At 39.1% G+C, this 20,752-nt stretch overlaps 2 protein-coding genes across 5 annotated transcripts; one reads left to right on the plus strand and one right to left on the minus strand.

The window, feature by feature from the left end:
• Nucleotides 1–345: 345 nt before the first annotated feature.
• Nucleotides 346–14,029, plus strand: LOC107225306 (cholesterol 7-desaturase nvd). 3 transcript variants are annotated; one of them, XM_015665732.2, is made up of 7 exons: nucleotides 346–497; nucleotides 607–708; nucleotides 9,441–9,561; nucleotides 9,702–9,913; nucleotides 10,025–10,191; nucleotides 10,544–10,722; nucleotides 11,315–14,029. In XM_015665732.2, the coding sequence occupies exons 3-7, from the start codon at nucleotides 9,472–9,474 to the stop codon at nucleotides 12,056–12,058; spliced, it is 1,392 nt and encodes a 463-aa protein (XP_015521218.1). In that variant the 5' UTR covers nucleotides 346–497; nucleotides 607–708; nucleotides 9,441–9,471; the 3' UTR covers nucleotides 12,059–14,029. The 3 variants fall into 3 exon arrangements, with proteins under 3 accessions (XP_015521218.1, XP_046598762.1, XP_015521217.1); XM_046742806.1 differs by lacking the exons at nucleotides 346–497; nucleotides 607–708 and adding an exon at nucleotides 8,897–8,985; XM_015665731.2 differs by lacking the exons at nucleotides 346–497; nucleotides 607–708 and having other exon boundaries at nucleotides 9,067–9,561.
• Nucleotides 12,494–17,486, minus strand: LOC107225302. Of its 2 annotated transcripts, none has more exons than XM_046742804.1 (3): nucleotides 16,010–17,486; nucleotides 15,719–15,860; nucleotides 12,494–15,274 (listed from the first exon to the last, which is right to left on the minus strand). In XM_046742804.1, exons 1-3 carry the CDS (start codon nucleotides 17,110–17,112, stop codon nucleotides 14,990–14,992), a joined length of 1,530 nt encoding a protein of 509 aa, XP_046598760.1. In that variant the 5' UTR covers nucleotides 17,113–17,486; the 3' UTR covers nucleotides 12,494–14,989. The 2 variants fall into 2 exon arrangements, with proteins under 2 accessions (XP_046598760.1, XP_015521213.2); XM_015665727.2 differs by having other exon boundaries at nucleotides 12,494–15,376; nucleotides 16,010–17,480.
• Between the last annotated feature and the right edge of the window lie 3,266 nt (nucleotides 17,487–20,752).

Here is a 20,752-nt window from a genome sequence, read left to right on the forward strand (position 1 = left end):
AATTCCACATCGTAAATAAGGTGAATTTTCGACGAAGCTTAATTGTTTTCACAGAGTAAAAACGAACGGTGTGAAATCCTCGCAAGCTATCACCCGTACAATCGTTGGTTGTTCGCGGAGATGTTGCGCCCTACCGGAGCCTGCAGAGTAAAGTTTTTCTCCGTAATCCGTTTCGCTCCCCCGTTCTCGCGGCACATACACTGTGACACACGGCAGTGCGGATGCGGCACGCATGCAAGAACGTCGTCGTCTTTCTCATCCCTTTCACCCCACCCTTCGGTCAATTGATCAGGCTAGCCACGGATCTCGAATCGGGTCGAACCTTTGCAGTCTCCGATCTTCAAGCGAGCGTAGATGTGCAACGGGGCGCATGCACCTGCCACGCGGGCAACACCTCGCTTAGTACATACGTAGGTAAAATTACTATACGGGAATGGTGTATCAAATTGCACAGCGGCGTACACGTCTAGCGAGACGTACTCGATGCACAAGTACAGGTATTATTTTACGTATCTACGTTTATATGCGTGCAAACTACTCATACCCATATGACCACGCCTGTTTATCATCCACTTATATGCACCGCATCAACTTAACACTTCGCAGAATATTGATGTCAGCAAAAGATCAAAGACTCGGCTCAACTACCTGCCCCGCCCGCCTTTTTCGCGTCATTCTCTTTGAGAACTCCACCACTGCTTGGGAATGGTGAGTAATAATTGCCTCCTACAATATTATAACCACTGATTGAAATTCTGTTAAATCTTCGCCTTGCCTAACGCACTACCGTGCCTTTTTCTCCCTTACAATTCGCGCATCACCGCATACGGTAACGCTTCGTACAATTTCATTTATGGACAATGAATCGTTGAAATATATACGGTTCTCTGCAACCCTACTTACAATGATTATCGGTGTATAGGTACTACTTGTTCAAAATCCTTTCGCAATTACTTTTGAATTTGCATTCAGAGTATAAAAACGCTCACGACTGACAGTTCAGAGCTTTTATACCGTATATAACTTACTTATAATGTAAAGAGGCTGCGAAGTAACAATGAAAATTGTGTGCTTGCTTTGCAAATTGGGAAAAAAATTTTGAGGAAATTGTGATATCCGTGCTGTCGAGAATTCAATGTTAAAATGAATGTATGCAGTATAACGTAGATCTTTATCGTAGCACGTATTTATTAGACGCAGAAATCGTAGAAAATGAGATACGAATGATCAAAATGGGTCGATAATCGTTTAACGAAGCTAAAATCCAGGAGTGCACTTCCGGAAAGTGTTACTGTGCGAAAAATCGCCAAAGATTTTCCTCTGTTTGAAGAATGCTTTTTTTACAACTTTCTGTCCACACGAAATGCATACTGTGCACAGTGGTATTGTGCAACTCATCACTCGATGATGGCATTCACTTGTGTCATATTATATCATATAATGCTGGTGTCCGAGTAAGTTAATGCCGTTACGAGAATTACTTACCCATCAAGGTGTAATATGTGTAAAAAACGTGCGACCCAAGCAATGTGTAATGCCTTTCGAAATTAATGAGTCTCTTTTCGCCATTCCCGAACAATAGTTAATTAGAATAATTTTAACAGGTCGGCGGTAGCGCCTGATTGAAATTTTGTTCTTATCAGTTTAATGACAAAACGGCGAACGCAGTAGCCAATGTATGGTATAGCACGCTTTACCCGCCAAATGGTTTTCGTTCAGAATTTACATTTCTTTTCAATCTTCTAAAGGTGCACACAACGTAACTAGCCCAACATTAGACATCATTTATCGCGAATGTTGATATTTTTTGTTCAACGCGATGAGCTGGACGAGCGAGGAGTTCTATAAAATATAGCGCACTGCGGCAGTGTCGAATTTCCCAACTGTTTTTCTAACGTGAAATTTTGCTACGACATAGAGAATTTTTACCTAAAATTTCAAGATCCTGATGTAATTACCTATATTCAGTGCATGCAATTTTTGTGACAAGTTATACCATTTCTATTCAATAACTAATAGTACGAACCAAGATTTTCATAAAAATTATAGTAGTAACCCATTCCAAGGGCACATACGTCGAAACGGTAACGGTTATACCTATAGTATCATTACTATTACTGTACTTCATGTCGTGTAATGTCAGCATAGAAAAGTTTTTAGCCGCGCTGTGTCTTTACTAAACTTACAGATGACTCGACCACTACGCGAAGCAGGTATTTTTTTTTTTTTTTTTCCAAGGTTTGATAGGAAAAATATAAATCTACGTTTAAATATGTGTTAAAGATGTAAAGAATGTTATCCTTGGACCTGTTTCGTCGCTGAACGTCCGGCGGTATAAAACGGTCGAAAAAACGTCGGGAATTGTGGCAACCGGTACGCCATTTGCGGGTTGGTAGGTAGAGGCATACGCCTATTAAAGGCAGAATCAGTCAAGTTCAGGGACTTCCAGTTTCTTACGCGGTCCTCCGCATTTCTCCCCACTTCCTCCGGCCCTTTGTAAGCCAGTCTCTGCGTCTGCCCCCTACTCTCCACCCGCAGCCAAAGGACGCCTGGTAATCTACTTGAGGTTGATCAGCTGACATTTACCTCACCAAACATACCTGTTCGGCCGCCTCGCGGGAGGGAAACATTAGCAGGAACTGTTTAGGAACGGCACTATGCCGGAGGTTAGTCAAGGATCAAGACAGCGTCGACGATTTATAGCCAACGTTGCCACGGGACCATTCCCACACCCAATTATGTTTCAATACCCGATAGAAATGCAGAATATTTCGCCAATCGAGCACCCGTTGAGAGACACCCCAGTGACAAGTAGATCGCAATTATAACCGAGAAATTCGACGCGGAATATCGCACCGGAACCCCCCCCCCCCCCCCCCCGCCGTCATTTCACAAGCGATACAGATCCTCGTCTGGCACCAAGCTCGCTTTCAGATTTCGAATCCGCGACAACGGCAGTCATATCAGCGAACTATGACCACTCGTTTGCGCGACGGGCAGAAAGATCACGAGATTTAGCGGACATCTTTTATAAATGGAATTTGCAACTTACGGGAGTACGTAGAACCAGCGGGTGGGAAACTTGGATGGATCAATGTTTGGATCAATATTTGGAATGACCGATACATCGAGGTTTGAAACGTGCGAAAATAAAATAATGAAAGATGAATTGTTCGAAAATCAAGATCAAGATTTCGAACAATTCATCTTTCATTACTTTATTTTCGCATGTTTGAAATTTCGGAATATTGATCCATCCAAGTTTTGACCCCCACCCGAACTAGCGACGAGGACTTTTCAGTCCGTCTCGAGGAATGTCGTCGACTGCCGGAACTAACTGATACGGAGGTGGTGAATTCGCTGACGCTGTTATTTTCTGGAGTGGCCTCAGGTTGAACAGAGAAACAGAGATGCTCTAGAATTTTGATAACGTTCTCCGACGCGTGACCATAGCTGGATTTTTGGTTTGCGAGTAAAAATTCCGACTCCCGGTAGTATATATCTTTTCTTTTGGTATTATCGAGACTTAATTGTGTCTGGGGGATTAGGTTTTTGACGCGCATAGCGAGTCACCCCTCGTATAGTTTAGGGAACCGCGCAAACAGCATCGTTGCGCATATCTTCTGTGATATTCTTAATGTCGTTTGATTTAGCTTTCGCTAGATAGCAAGTAAGGTAATGTAAGTTAGTCTAAGCGATTGGCAGCTTGCATTACGACTTGAGTTGGATTTTGTGAGACACCGGTAGTGCCAATTCGCTAAACTAGCTTATTTCTCTTTGATTTCAGTTACTTTTCGATTACGCTAGATATTAAGTTCTTCTGTTGTTAGCTCGACAAGTCTTGTGCTCGTGCTTGCGCTCGGCATACCTTAGTTTTTCTCATTCTCTCGTTGTTTATTTTGTGAATTTCAATTAAAGCGCAAGTACTTTAAATTTATTTCTCTCTGTTTTCTTTGTCTTGTTCTCTGTTTCCCTCAACTCATCCAGCCCCCTCTCCACAATACTCTCTTAGCCGGAGCTGTCGCGAAAGAGTCGATTAACCAGAAGCGTATCGAAAAATCGGGGTAGCAATACATGTGGCGCCCAAAAAAATAATTCGCGACGTAAACATCTAATTTGGGGTAATCGCGAATGCCAAATTATTGCACGCCATAGCTGGCGGCCGTGTAGTACAGTGTCGAAAACGATACTACTCGTACCCTTAACCCCGATGTATTATACGAAGCCCATTGATGCGACTACTGCCATCGGGTTTTGCTTGAAACCCGCATAGTCGCATGGTAGCAGATTGTCTCTCGGACGAGGAGCTATATGTATAGTATAGTATAGTATACGATAGTTTTTATAACAGGCGGATGAAAAGTGGTGACTACGTGGTAATTTTGTGGGACGCGAGCGGTCAATTTCTTCTCCCCAGGAACGAAAGTGAAGTAATTGTAGACTGCGCCTGCGCGAACCTACCTTTACAACACCGAGATGAAATTGGGTACTTTTGTTCCGCTCAACTGCTACGCAAAGCCCACCTTTTCATGCACGTGTGATAAAAATTGATGTTTGTATCGTAATACTCGCTTGCTACACCCAACGAGTGTTCCAGAGAGCTTAAACAGCGCTTAACAGCTGCAATTAGTGACGCGGCATCATCGTCCTTCTTTGCATAATCGATTGCTTGCTAGAAATTATGAAATATATTCTGCAGTTTAGACAACAACAAATCGCACGACATCATTCGATGCTTGAGAGCTGTACCTATATAAATATAAATTACAGGCGGGGTTGCCCGGTTCCCAAACACCACCCCAAATTTCATTTCAGTTTTAGCAAGAGCCCTATAGATTACCTTGATTAATGAACTTGGGAATAAATTTTACGCGAAATTCGTAATCCATCCCCTATATCTGAACATTCACAATGCGCGGCTGAATCCGGTCGACCGGTCAAAGGACTTGCCTCCATCTTGCGTCCTGTTTTCGCGAGGGGATACTCAGATTTGAAAATAATACACATAGTCCAGGAAACGGGTATTTTTTCATGTCACGGCGTGCTGAAAGGATGAGACCTGCGGATTCTGGTATCGATAATAGCCCACGTGAACGCCTACTACTTTCCAACCAAAGATTTGAGTTTCGAAATGTTTTACACGCGTTTAAAGCTTTGAAAAACAGGTCTTCTACTAGGATCTCATAAACTATTAATTGTGCAGAAAAAAAGTTGAATAACTTTTTGCAGGTCTTAGAAAGACAAACAATTTCCTTTTTGGAAAATTAAAATCGTTCTATTAGTTCTCTTGTAAAGAAATGAAAACCGGCTGAAATGGCCATTTCTTAATTAACTAATTATGAGTCCAATAATGCATGTATGGCTTTAGGAATCTCGGAAAATATGTCTCTTAGGGCACTCGAGAAGCTCGCAAAACCGGGGCTCGATCGGATAAACAGTTTGTGAGAAAAGCTATTTGTTATGAAAAAACCGACTTTTTTTTTGCAAGGAATTTGCAGAGCCGCAGAGCGTCGTACAGCAATTTGATTAGCGGATTTTTAATCGAGAAGGATCCTATTATCATGTACACTTAGGGGCGAAATGATTTTTTATTATTAAGTTGGTGAAAAATGGCTCCAAAAAGAGGGTATGTTTTTCAGCCATAAACAAATGGAATTTCATCGCCAATTTTTACGTAACAGGGCTACGATTAGTCTCACTCGAAAGCTGTTATTTTTTGACGAATTTACAAAAAAAAAAAATTGCCAATAGTCAATTAGGGAGGGAGATAATTTTTTTTTTTTTCACTAATTATTGCACCGCCGGTTTTAAACATAGAGGGCTAAAAATTGGACACGATACGGGAAAGAGTTCGTACTAACCGACAATAAATTCTGGTAGCAGTTGCTCATGAATTTGTTCATCCGCTTTGCGGTCAACTCAGTGATAAAATACAGGACCGCGTATGGGTGAAGCCATCTCGGCCGGCACGCGCTCGCGCTCAAACTGGATTCGCGCGTTCAAATTCCACGAACTTTGAATATCTCAAGAATAAATTAACATATCGGGTTCTTTCTTTTTTTAAAACCGACTAACTTTTTCCGCTGATCAAGAATTTGTTAAAAAAAATATTTTAAAAAATGATTTTCCGTTCCAAATTTGTTTATATACATTTTTTTTTCTCTTTTTTTACCATTGGTTCATTTATTTTTTTATTTCACCTGAATTAAATCATATTGACGTCATATACTTTGATTACAGAACTCGCAAAGAAAAAGGTCAGCTAAAAATACATTGTTATTGCAGTACGCGTCTCTTCGTTTTGGAAAAAAATCGACAAAATAAGGGACATAACGTAAAATAAGGACAAAATAAGGTTTGAAATAATTGTGAAACGTTTTTATAAGTTACAATGGCCTATTTATTATGAGAATACGTTACGAATAATATCAGAATAAGAGATAAAAAACGTTGGAAAAAAGTCAAACACATTCAGACACGTTTTTTTCTTCATTTTTACGAATGTTACAATATTCTTATATTTAATGTACTAAACAATAGCTACAGACATTTTTACTTAAATATTAACAATGCTTTCTTAAACATACAATTCTTTACAATCAATATTTACAAGTCTACGTATTCTACGCTGTTCGCTCGAGTTCTTTTTATTGGCACCTCTAGTTCATCCATATGATGACAGCAGTAATGATAGTCAAATAGAATTTAAGGACGAGATCAAAGATGATTTAAGTGACGAGAGCGATGATGAACCAGAGGTGCCAATAAAAAGAACTCGAGCGAACAGCGTAGAATACGTAGACTTGTAAATATTGATTGTAAAGAATTGTATGTTTAAGAAAGCATTGTTAATATTTAAGTAAAAATGTCTGTAGCTATTGTTTAGTACATTAAATATAAGAATATTGTAACATTCGTAAAAATGAAGAAAAAAACGTGTCTGAATGTGTTTGACTTTTTTCCAACGTTTTTTATCTCTTATTCTGATATTATTCGTAACGTATTCTCATAATAAATAGGCCATTGTAACTTATAAAAACGTTTCACAATTATTTCAAACCTTATTTTGTCCTTATTTTACGTTATGTCCCTTATTTTGTCGATTTTTTTCCAAAACGAAGAGACGCGTACTGCAATAACAATGTATTTTTAGCTGACCTTTTTCTTTGCGAGTTCTGTAATCAAAGTATATGACGTCAATATGATTTAATTCAGGTGAAATAAAAAAATAAATGAACCAATGGTAAAAAAAGAGAAAAAAAAATGTATATAAACAAATTTGGAACGGAAAATCATTTTTTAAAATATTTTTTTTAACAAATTCTTGATCAGCGGAAAAAGTTAGTCGGTTTTAAAAAAAGAAAGAACCCGATATGTTAATTTATTCTTGAGATATTCAAAGTTCGTGGAATTTGAACGCGCGAATCCAGTTTGAGCGCGAGCGCGTGCCGGCCGAGATGGCTTCACCCATACGCGGTCCTGTATTTTATCACTGAGTTGACCGCAAAGCGGATGAACAAATTCATGAGCAACTGCTACCAGAATTTATTGTCGGTTAGTACGAACTCTTTCCCGTATCGTGTCCAATTTTTAGCCCTCTATGTTTAAAACCGGCGGTGCAATAATTAGTGAAAAAAAAAAAAATTATCTCCCTCCCTAATTGACTATTGGCAATTTTTTTTTTTTGTAAATTCGTCAAAAAATAACAGCTTTCGAGTGAGACTAATCGTAGCCCTGTTACGTAAAAATTGGCGATGAAATTCCATTTGTTTATGGCTGAAAAACATACCCTCTTTTTGGAGCCATTTTTCACCAACTTAATAATAAAAAATCATTTCGCCCCTAAGTGTACATGATAATAGGATCCTTCTCGATTAAAAATCCGCTAATCAAATTGCTGTACGACGCTCTGCGGCTCTGCAAATTCCTTGCAAAAAAAAAGTCGGTTTTTTCATAACAAATAGCTTTTCTCACAAACTGTTTATCCGATCGAGCCCCGGTTTTGCGAGCTTCTCGAGTGCCCTAAGAGACATATTTTCCGAGATTCCTAAAGCCATACATGCATTATTGGACTCATAATTAGTTAATTAAGAAATGGCCATTTCAGCCGGTTTTCATTTCTTTACAAGAGAACTAATAGAACGATTTTAATTTTCCAAAAAGGAAATTGTTTGTCTTTCTAAGACCTGCAAAAAGTTATTCAACTTTTTTTCTGCACAATTAATAGTTTATGAGATCCTAGTAGAAGACCTGTTTTTCAAAGCTTTAAACGCGTGTAAAACATTTCGAAACTCAAATCTTTGGTTGGAAAGTAGTAGGCGTTCACGTGGGCTATTATCGATATCAGAATCCGCAGGTCTCATCCTTTCTGCACGCCGTGACATAAAACTGCCCTTTTTTCTACCCGTTTCCTGGACTAACAGGTTTATACCTATGTGATATAACACGCGGTGGGTTGAAAATGGTAAACTGCTATAGACGGGCAATAGATGAATCTCATTCAGTTGACGGAAGATCGATCGAGATGATAAAGAATCCCTTATAGGTTGAAGATATTCGGTTTTGGATTATAGATCACGAATCTTGGATCTTGAATAATGCGTTCCGGATACCAGAGGACGTCAGCGGTCAACAGAAGACTGTGCATAGTTAATAGTGAATAGTAATGGAGTAACGGTGGAAAAATCAGTTGCCGGAAAGAAACACTGTACGCGAGCCCGATTCTGTATATCGATTCGTATGATAAATATATGCATGATCGGGGATTGTAGGGAATCACAAATGTCGATTCAGTGAATAAAATACATTCCAATATTGGCTTGGCGTCAGAACACCCCACCATTCTGCAATCCCCGCCATTTTCTCGCTTGCCTCTGCGGATAGATCGAGGATAAGCCGATGGTTCTCTTAAGATACGAACAAATTTGTTTTATTTCGCCAAGCGCCACGTATCGTCGTATCAAATACGGCGATCCTGTTACACATGTAAGGACTATAGGCGGGGATTATCACAATATATACTACATAAAATCTTTACATAAGGTTCGGTACACTTGCGCTTATGTTACCGGTGTGACTTGATTTTGTGATGTACACTACAATATCTCTACTCGACATACCCTCAAAATCGCTCCATATAAAGGATGTAGAAGTGTCGGAGTTTTCCAGTTGTAAAGAATTAAACACACGCCTCGGGACTGCTTTCGTAGCATCGTGAACTCCACCATTCCTAAGTTCCGTGTCACTGATTCTCTCTTTTTTCTAATCATCTTGGATTAAGCAATTGATATTACCTCTTCAGTGCACGCGATTTCTATAGTCTTCGCCTGGCCAGGTTTCAATTTTATTACCCACGAGCGGCCTTTTCCCGCGCCGGTATGCGTTCGCGTATAGTTGGATTTTACTCGACGCGGTATAATAATTGACACTCTCTGCTGTAGAATAACGAGTGATACTACCTTCAAAGATAAGATGGCAGTCGTCTGGTGGATAGTGAGTGCCGTAACATCCGCGCTCATTCTAATTTACCTGGCATTCTTCTGGAAAATCAATTGGATCAAGGTAAGAACGATAGAAACAACGAGTTGTGCCAAGTGCTTTAGAAAATGTTTGATTCGTTATAATCGGAACAAAGTGAAGATAATTTATCTGCGCATAAGAGAGATTAACGCAAATATCTTTATTCATAACACTCCAATAAGGATTTGACGGAAAATGACGCGAAGAGGTCTTGGCTCAACAAGCGATTAGGTGACGGTAAGAGTGGAGGTGGTTCGAGGAACAAGAACAGAAAAGTAGGTCACCTACCCCCGGTGTATCCGAACGGATGGTTCGCGCTCTTGGAAAGCTCGCATTTGAAACGTGGCGAAGCCAAGCACATCTCAGCTCTTGGACAGAACTTTGCAGTTTTTAGGTATGGGTACATTCATCCTTCATTTTGATGAAAAACCTATAATATGTAAAGAAATACAAGGGAAACGAACATCACACGGATTATCAATATAAAATATTTAATCAATCCTAGAACGCAAAAGGGAACTGTTAGCGTACTGGATGCTTATTGCCCACACCTAGGCGCGAACATGGGAGAGGGTGGCAGAGTTCGAGGAGATTGTCTCGAATGTCCCTTTCACGGCTGGCTTTTCAGAGGAGCCGACGGTCGATGCCAGGACATACCATACTCGGACAAAGGTATTCAATTCGCGTACATAAACACAGTAATCGATTTCTGTAAGTCGTAAAAAAAAAGAAGAAAAATAACAATAATAATACCAATAGGTTCCGTGACACGACAGCGTTTGTTCCTCTACACCCGTTAGAATTTGAAGTCTCAAATCCCTCAATTTACATTTTCCCAGAATATTTGATCTACGAACCACGATGCGTATACGATTTTCAATTTCCAAAATGCCACTATACTGCAGTAATCCTATCTAAACTTTGTTACATATTTAGCTTCTTTACGATCTCCGCATCGATACGAATCGTGCGTCCCAGCTTTGAAATCTCCACCCTATGACATGTTCTTTTGAATTTTTTATAGTGCCAGAATTCGCGAAAACCAAGGCGTGGGATTGCTGCGAAGTCAACCAATTGATCTTCGTTTGGCATCACGCAGAGAACGCAAAGCCGAGCTGGCGGCCACAAGCCCTCGGAGAAATATCTGACGGGAGGTGGCGTTATCACGGAAGAAACGAGTTCATTGTCAACAGTCATATACAGGTGCGTAGCAAATTGCTCACTGAATGTTACATCACAGTGACACAAACAATGCCAACTTAGTTTTCTTCCCCTACATCTAGCGATAAAATACACTTCGCGGTGGCCGTAAATAGATACGTTTTGTCGCTACAAATGCTTTTGCCGATAAGCCGCATTTTGTTAAACCACAAAATGCATCGTTCGACAACATATTGTCAGTATTGCAACTTGGTATGATTTCCTCAAAAAATCTCGCCATCAACTAGCAGTACTCTGATAATCTTGCCTCTCAGTTGTACTATTGGGTTAATGACACATACACTACGTACCTACACGTTTTACTTTTAGCACTAGCAGCTCTGTCCGAAAAACCCCATCCTTCACCCATATACCTTTTTTCCTTTGTCTGTCTAACTTTACGTTCCACGGTTATTGACGCAGAATCCACAGTTGTTACTTTGCACACTAACTAACAGGTGTAATTTCATTGCGGAATAATTTGAGTAAGGACAAGTCTCTTAACGTCTTGTTAGCTGTGATAACACAGGCATCGATTACTCTACATACAACTCATAACAATTGCAATCAATTTTCGTATTTCAACCATCACCAGGAAATACCGGAAAACGGAGCTGACTGGGCTCACCTTAGCGCTGTTCACGGTCCTTCGATTCTACTAAGCGAGCGTGTACCGTGGCTTGCACGTCACAGCTGGACGGGAGCGGAATGGACGTCGCACGTATCGCCGCCGCAAGAGCGAACAATGGCAAAGGAGGAGGAAGCAGGAAAGGCACAGGCTGAAGAGGAATGTGGGGCTGAGGTTGATAATGCACCGGAAACCGACCCCAACATATCGCGAGAAAATGTAGCAGGCACGGGGAAGTTCGAAAACGGTGGTGGCAAGATTAGCAAGGATAAAACGGCGAGCGGCAACAAGTCGCACAAGGCGATAATGCGGTTACGTCACAGCTTGATCCTGTTCGAACGCATCCCAATCCTGGAACTTGACGTTCGAGCCGAACAGATAGGACCCGGTTACGTGGAACTGCTCGTGCAAAGCAGCATGGGGCCGATGTGCATTCTGCAAACTGTCACGCCGCTGGAGCCACTAATGCAACGCGTTACACATCTAATGTTCGCACCCCCCCTGCTTGCGCCGCTCGCTACTCTGGTACTGTTTGGCGAAAGCGTAATGTTCGAGCGGGATGTTGCCGTCTGGAATCACAAGCGTTTCGAGCAAAGGCCCCTTTTGGTTCGTGAGGATCGATCGATTCTTGCCTACCGCCGGTGGTACGCGCAGTTTTATTCACCCCACAGTCCGACCTATCAGTCCACCACGCGATCGCTGCAATGGTAATTTTTCATTTTTCCAATCACACACATATTCAGACACGTCGCCGACGACCATTTTTCCTATATGTATATCAACATTCAGTCAGTTTCTCCGGACTGATGTCATTTCAGCGGAGTCGATGTGATTGGTCGAATACTCCGAAATTTTGCCCATGCTAAATTTTTTTTTTCTTTTTTTCCAACTGTCGCGGTTATAAATAGATTATGGAAAATATAAGTGTCCGGAACGACGTGTCACATTAAAAATTAAATATCATTAGTACTCCATGAAACAGTATTTAAGCATAAATAGTACTGATTATAGTAGTCTGAAACGCTCTCCTCCTTCCCACTTTCCATCGCTGCACCGCAAACCCCGCGAGAACGAGTCGAATAATCTGGAAATTCGTTGTTTTTAAGAATAATACCACGGGATGCTTGTAAATAAAAACAGCTGCTGTATTTGTGAATTTATGTTATTATAAGACCAAGATAGTTCATTTGATTAAGTTTGCTTGGAAATTGCCAACGGAATCATGAGTATCTTGCATTCCATAAATATAATATTGGTTCAGCGGAATTGTCACTAATAACACTGTACATAAATAACAGTAATTCTATCGCGAAAAACTACATACAACAGTAGAAATTCGTTGAAATAATAAATAAGAACGCAGATTATTACCAAGAAATTGTGCTATATAAATTCATTCGCTGCTTACAAATATTCAACATCCCTTTCACCGTGTGTATTATTAGTTATCACAGAATTCTTATCTTATTATTAATTAATTCTACAGCTTAAGCCTGTTAGAGTTATTTGAAAACAATTGTTTGTCTTCAATTGTTATATTCCATCCCCCAAATCTGTTCGTTCTAGTATAAGGTTAGATGCTTTGAAGTCTGGGCACTAGAAAAATATCTAAAATGAGACTGCGCGACGTACGCATGGCAGTAAGTTCTACAACTAGTAGAAAACATTGTAAAGAGATTATTTTCAATAACGTATGGGTGTACAAGACTGAAGAAGAACTTATTGTCTCACAACTGCAATGGAGCCTACTCGGCATAAAAGTATCATCGAGATACGATCGAGATGAACTTTGAAATGTTTCGAGACCATTGTCGAGTATGAGATTAAAGAAAGAACTGCAATTCCCATTGTTGATTTAAGAGTGTACCGATCATACGGTCCAGTCAAAGAGCTGTCCAGACAGAAATATGATATAACAATGGTTTGGACGTGCAACTGAAGTCAATCGAGTTGAATTTTGTTGAAACAATATTCCCTTGACATGGAAAAAATACAAAAACCGTAGGTAAACTTCAGATACAACACAGCACAATTATTGATGATTTTGAAAAGATCGCGTTATTGCATCATTTTTACAATGAAGCAAACTGTATCCGTTGATAGATTTTAATCAATTAGAGCTGATCTTCTTCATAAATGAAATCTTTACAAACCAACAGTCATATTTTGTATTCAACTTCTCAGTTACTGAAGAAAAAAAGCAAACAAAAAAAAATAAAACACGATTAGCGAAATCATTGTAAGTGATGAATAGTACACCAATGCCATAATAAAAAATACTAGATTCTTATCCAAAATCTGATTATCCAGATTTTCAGAGAATTTATTTACGAACAAAGTGAACCTTAGTTAATTGAAATCGATCTAACGATGCGAATTTTTTCATTGTACAAATGATTCAGTAAAGGAAATCTTTATGAAGTCATCAATAATTGTGCTACTGTAGCTGAAATTGCCGGTTTTCTTAATTTTTCCTACATTATGGAAATTTTGTTTCAACTAAATCCAACTCGATTAACTTCAATTGCACTTTCAATTCTCCATTACATTATATGTCTATCTTGACAACTCTTCCACTGGACTGTACGCTTGGTACACACTTAAAGTGTTGGACAGATGGCACACATGATTTCACAACAGTCGTTCACAGGTGTTTCACGAATTACCATATTATTTCAGGGTTTTCACTGCCAAAAAGAAATCAGTGAGATTTGGGTAAAAAATTAGCTTCTACAGAACATTAAGCAAATGTCTTTATAAATCTCTAAAAATATATTGTTATTTTTGGAATTGTTGATTTCGTTTCAGGTGTAAAATTTTTCTCAAATTTAATTCAATTCAAAATTGATTAGAGTTTCCTCTGAAACCTCATGGATCTCGCTAGGGAAGTTTACGACAACGATTTTTGTATCTATATATCATATTCAAATAAATGGAATGAACTGAAATCACTGAATAGAATTCAGTTCAATCAAACAAAAATGTAGAATTTGCTCTCCTGAATTAATTTAGAGTCAAGAGGAATGGGTAAGGAAAAGGAATGGCGAATAATCGTAAATCAATTCATAGAGTTGATCAAAATTCTTGTTTAGCAGCAGGCTTTAGGAATTAACTCTGAATAAAGAAAGAGCGTGAACCAAAATGAATCTTGAGTGATAATGTTTTGTTGTCTAAGGGCAAAACAAAACATTATTGGGCGAAATCATGGCCGATGGGAGAGAGCCTTTTTTCCATTTTGACGTTAAACACCAAATGAAAACTGAGACGATTAAAGATTGAGTAACCTCGTACAATGAAAAAAAGCATAGATTCTGTTCTTCTTGTAAAAATTTGATACTACGAATTGTGCTATTTGGTTGCTGAATATTCAGTAATGCATTTCAAGCATGTGCATTCATACAAAAATAAATATCAATTTGACATCAATTTAATATGAGATTCACTAACAATCAAACGTGATCAACGATAGCTATTGCGTTTGAGTTTGACATTGACATTAGGAATATTTACATATATTAAGGCCGTAGCTGAAGTCAAATTCGCTTGTACTGTTTACTCAAAAGCAGTTACATGGATGTTAGATTGGAAGAATTTTTTCGTGCTATATTGACATAGCTAGAGCCTTATAGACTATCTGTTTTGTTAGTTTAGCAGGTAATTTTTATATCCGCGATGATTACGCAAGAACTTCTTCAAAGAAGATACCAGATCAGTTGGTTGCATAACAACGGAAACATCGAGTCCGACACCTCCAAGACGTTCTCGAGCGTCTTCTCCTTGGCCCAGTATGTTTAATGGCCGACCATTTACTTCCGTCAATGTCCAATTTACGAAAGTTCCCGCTGGCATGGATGGATCAGCCGCAAGAGCTGCAGGTGGCAATCCAGAAGTCAATGCCATACCTCCAACCCCGATCACTTCGTTGCCCTGTAACTCGAGCCCAAATCCATGACTGTCAGTTTCGCGATCGCTCCCCCTAATCAAAGTCATTGTTCGACCCTGCGGGAGCCTCCTGACGATCATCTCTACCTGTACAAGATGGGTTACGTGTCAATTGAAGTGTCTGATGCAAAAATTTACGAGTCAAGTTGATAGTAGAATAAAAACAAGGCTGAAGTTAGTAACGATAACATGACCAAACATCATGGAATAAATTTTTGTACAATTTTAGTACAACTTTCAAGGAGTTGGCTTTTCAAAATATGAACATGTCTTCTTTATTTTAATTTACAAACTGAATTTCAAACAATTTAGAAAGTAACCATTTTCTTAAACATGCATCATTAATCTAACGTTACCAACGTCAACCTCATGAATAGACCGTCAAGATTTGATTATTTACAATGGATATTAAAAAAGTTGTCAGCTTACATATGGTGTTGTACAATTCTTGAGAATATCACGTGCAGACGTCGCACTGTGCACAGGACTTCCAGCTAAACTGAGCACCTGATCCCCGATATGCAGCACATTGTAAAGCATTGGCTGCTCACGTTGTTTCCATCCAGCAATCCTGCAAGTAAAACATATGAAACTATGGACAAAAGAACATGGTAACATTAGCACATTCTAATATCTATTGCAGTCTTGGATCAAACCCGTTAACTTTTACTAAACCGTTAACTTCTCCTGTATGACAAATATATGAGTCTACATTTATACCAGACTGTCCCAAATGTGTCAACAAAAGCAATGTTGTCCTTGCAATCTCTTCTTCTCAGCTGTAATCTGACTCCAGCGCGGTGGCCGATTTCTCTTTTGAGTTGAAGTACCTGTTGCTCCCTCAATGTCAGCTGTCTACCGTTTCCTTCTCTCGTCACAGCCCTGTGAGTTCCACTTTGTTGCGGTCGAGAAACTGGAGCTAAACTTCTATATTCTCTCAGAGCTGCATAATGCCTGCTCTCTGCCGATTCTGGACTGTTATTGCTTTCGATCAATCTGCCAGGTGTGATCGGAGAATGAGAGGATGCCAAAAATAGGCTCTCGTAACTGGAGTTATTATTTTCAATATTTGAGACATTCTCACTGTGTCTATCTTGGTGTCCTCCAGGTATAAATCTAGGCTGAGTAGATGGCTCCCTACCATTATGCCCTGGTATATTATCAAAGGTAAAGACATTTGGCACACTTTCAGACACTGGATATTGATTTATGGTAGCTGAGTTCTCCTCATGATTCAGTTGATTCGTCTGGTTTGCCGGTAAACGAATAGAACCGACACGAGCAATTTCAGTTTGATTTTCTGTGTTGGCTGAGTCGGAATTTGTTAAAGGAACGTGAACCTGTACTTCAAGTGATGGGGGTGGACGAGGTGGCAGGGGTAGGGGACTGGTCGGATCCCTGGTAGGGCGCCTTTCAGCTCCGGGTCCTTTGGAATAGAAATTTTCCTTGGGGCTCAGAATTTTCATCTCAGTTAATTTTCTACTAACAGTTTGTACCCAATCGTACATATCCTGATAGGTTGGAGCTGCTAGCCGTAGGACCCTCTGGTCAGAAAAGTTGACACAGAATTCAAAATCTTGCTGTTCGGTAGCACAAAGTGTTGGTGATAAATGAAGAATGTTTTGTAAAGATGAATTCCAAAGAAATGAATGTTTGGCTGCCTGTCTTTGGTTGTTGTAGCCTTCAAAATAAGGCTCGACATCGTCATGGATACAAAAAACTACCCAAAATCTCGCGGCTTCTCTTTCCACCGTCTCCGTGCGTCGCAGCCACCCATTTTTGTGAATTTCTCTAAACACAATGCTTCCATTGGAATCTTCCATTTGCAGAGCATTAATGGTGCCAAATTTGTTTGCCCATAGAAAAACTATTTACATTTAAGCCTAATAAATAGAAACAATGAACTTCATAATGTATGGGTCTTGAAAATATTTACTTTTTATACAATATTAACAATAGATTTTTTCCATCTGTTCACAGATTTAGATGTTCTTATGACAAAAGTCTCGAAATAAGATTCTAAAATGAAATTAAAATATTAAATGACTTAACTTCTTAGACCCAGTATATGGTCTAAGATTAACTTGACGCATTACAACTTGAGATCACTTGACATGCGATGATTCACAGCACGGAGACTAGAGCAAACGAGTCCCCACGAAGTGATACTACTCTGAACATCTGATCCAGCATCAAAAATCCGCACATAAGGCTTGTGCTGGCTGACGCTGAACGGCGCTGATATTGCAAAGATTCAACGAGTGGTGGGAAAACGGAAGCGATTTCCACGCAATTTCATTTCGGCCACGATAGGCGTTTATATGCATAGGTGTGTGTGTGCTGTGTGTATATATGTATATATATATTTCTATATAGAGTGTCAATTCATACCAACTTCACTTCGGAACTTTACCATGACAGCGCTGCTTTCGATGAGATCTACACTACTTAAGCGACAAATTTTAGAGGACGAATTTTTCATATGCTCCACAGTAGAGATAAATCTCCTTTACTCTAGTTTCCATGATTAATGGACTTGACTTTACCATGAACCTGCATACCAAGTCTGATTGTGGTAAATTTGACTTACAGAAAAAGTGCGCATTGACTGCAAATTTCGTAGACTTCAGCCAATGGAAACGCTAGAAGACTAGGGAAACTGCAATCAGTTGCGACGTCCTAACGAACGCTTCCGGACAAGTTGAAAGTTAGCCTGGAATTGAATCGCGAAAATATACTAGAACGCACAGTCAGTAATTCTCGGTCACCAAGTACCGACTAAGCATCCGAATGTTGTGGACAGTGGATGTTATCGGGCTATCAGATAAGCCAGGAAAGGAATGATTGTTGGATTATAAATTTAAATTTCCTTACCTCTTGAAGGTAACTGAAAGTCAATGAACGACGCGTCGATGTAGTGAGAGGATTTTGGCGGAGTGAACAACTTGATATATGTCAAATATTTTACATAAATTAAATTTATTTTATAATCCAAACCAGGTATAAACGGTAGCGTTGGATTTAAGCGACATATCAAATAGAATTCGACTACACTTTGCCTCACGAAACCCCCTTTTCGATTTTTCTTGATTTAGTTGTAAATTATGCAAAAGCAATCTACAAAAATAATAGAATGATTCATGTGAATGTGCGAATGCGCATGAATCAGTCACCCATTACAAGATTCCTGTTTTCGGAATGGACTAGGATTCTGAAGCGAAACTTCTTCAACTTGACCTCTTCCACTGCCGTTTCACTGCTTACCACAAACTTTCATCAAAGTAGACGCCTATGTTCACAAATAGTATACATTTCAGCAAACTTGTCGTGATAACACACCACATAGAAATAAAATCAAATTGTAATTTACCCGAAATTCCACTCAACAAAACTAGAACAACGATTTTTTATGATAGATTTCTGTATTATATTATACTTACCAAACACACGGCTACAATAAAATTCTACTGAATTACTTTTACATTTATCACAAAATCTGTTTCGAGCAAAACTTCCTTTTGTTCTACAAATTAACAAAATAAGCGAATTTGGCACACTAGTTAGTATACATGCTTGGTATAAATATCAATATCGGTAGTGCCTGTCAAGATGGCTGACTTTCTTGATTTGCTTTCTGTCTTTCGCCTCACCGTCGCGACCGTATTCTTCGGCTGTGACTCCGTAATGCAGTGCCAAGTCACGACAGATATATTCTCGCACGGTTAGATACATTCCCGCACGGCTTTCGTCCGGTGTAGGAATCGTCTACAGCTTCGCCCACACTCTACACTTCACAGTGCGAGAAGTTATAATTGCCCATCGCGTACAGGCGTTGCAAAAAAGCTGTTTCAGAGGCTTGCAGCTGACTTGAGGATACGGTCAGGTTTAGAAAGCTTCAATTAATAACTTGCTGCATGACAAAAAGGCACGAGCGCTTGGCATTACAAATTGCAATTACCATAGTAGATCCTTTTTTGAAATTTCATCAGGACTAAAGGGTCTACGAGCACATATGACTTTTTGCTTTTAGGTTATGAATTTACACTTGAGCCCAAGAAAAGAGGAAAAAAATCATTCTAGCAGACCTGATGGAATTAGTCGACATAGGTTCTTATGGTTGAGTCAGTAGCAGAACATCGTATTCACTAATACATACGATCTTTTGTCCTTAATTAAACTGCTTGTTAATTTCAACGTTTCTGACCATATTTTCATTTTTCAAGCCTAGATACGATCAAAATAAAATGTACGCTCTTTTACTTTTTCAACAGCAAAAGGTCGTAAGATGGCGCTTACGGTCTTACGCCGTTAGACACGCGATATACCTATGCAGCTTTACGTATTTTATACGATATGGGACGAGAAAAAGGTTCAATTACGGAACTTTTCGTCAAGTTGAACAAGTAAAACATTTTTTATTTAATGAAGACAAGAGGTAGTTATTTTATAAAAAAATAAATTCAATGTAATTTAAGTGACATTGATATTAAATTACTTGAAAATACAAGTGTATGAATAAATGAGAAATGAAACAAAAGAAGATGGCAACACGACACCAATAATAAGTGTATAGATGTGTAGAAGTATTTCGCTTCTTTACAGAAGCAATTTTTTCTTAATAAAAAAGCGCGAGAAACGTTCCTACGATTTGTTTTTGTTTTTCAACATATAGTTGGCCCGATGAAAATGTAAGCGGTACTTTTTTGTCACAGCAATGTTTTAAACACGAAGTAATACTACTCTACGCCTGTAACTCTTGCAGATTTCAACCCTTTCATATAAATGTAGGAATCATCTTGACTGCAAAGTTTACACGTAGAAAGAAATCTTTGAAATGTATGTCTCGATCAAAACGGAAACATCAATTTTTATTAACATTTCGACCCTTGGTGTGGAGCCTCCTGAGGACATGTATTTATTTGAACATATACAGCAAAAATAAAAGAAAATTTCGACGAATCATTCTCCGTATTATAAACTGTAGAACAACAAAGGTCGGAGTATGCCCAAACTCCTCCTTCGTTTGTTAAGTGTTTAATGCAAATAGAGCAGTTATTGGCGTTGTGTGAAGAGTAAAATTTGAGTCTTCAACAGTCATAGTCTGAATTTTGTACGAAGTCAGTAACGTGTTCCTTTGTTGCACTACTGTTTATATACGGAGAATGGTTCGTTGAAAGTTTCTTATGTTTCTGCTGTAGATGTTTAAATAAATAAACATCCTTGGAAGGGTGCACACCAAGGGTCGAAACTGTGACAAAAATTGATGTTTCTTTTTTGTACAAGACATACATTTCCAAGATTTCTTTCAACCTTTCATATAAAACCTAATGTATTTTTCATTATTCCATAGCAATATCATGTTACATATTAAGTGTCGCACCTTGAGGGAGGCGCTTTCACTCCCTTCCCCCGCGAACGAAAAAGCATCTCATGGACATTATTGGAGAATAACCAATTGAAAAA

Source organism: Neodiprion lecontei, chromosome 6, assembly GCF_021901455.1.
Source record: "Neodiprion lecontei isolate iyNeoLeco1 chromosome 6, iyNeoLeco1.1, whole genome shotgun sequence".
In the NCBI taxonomy this organism is placed as follows: Eukaryota; Metazoa; Arthropoda; class Insecta; order Hymenoptera; family Diprionidae; genus Neodiprion; species Neodiprion lecontei.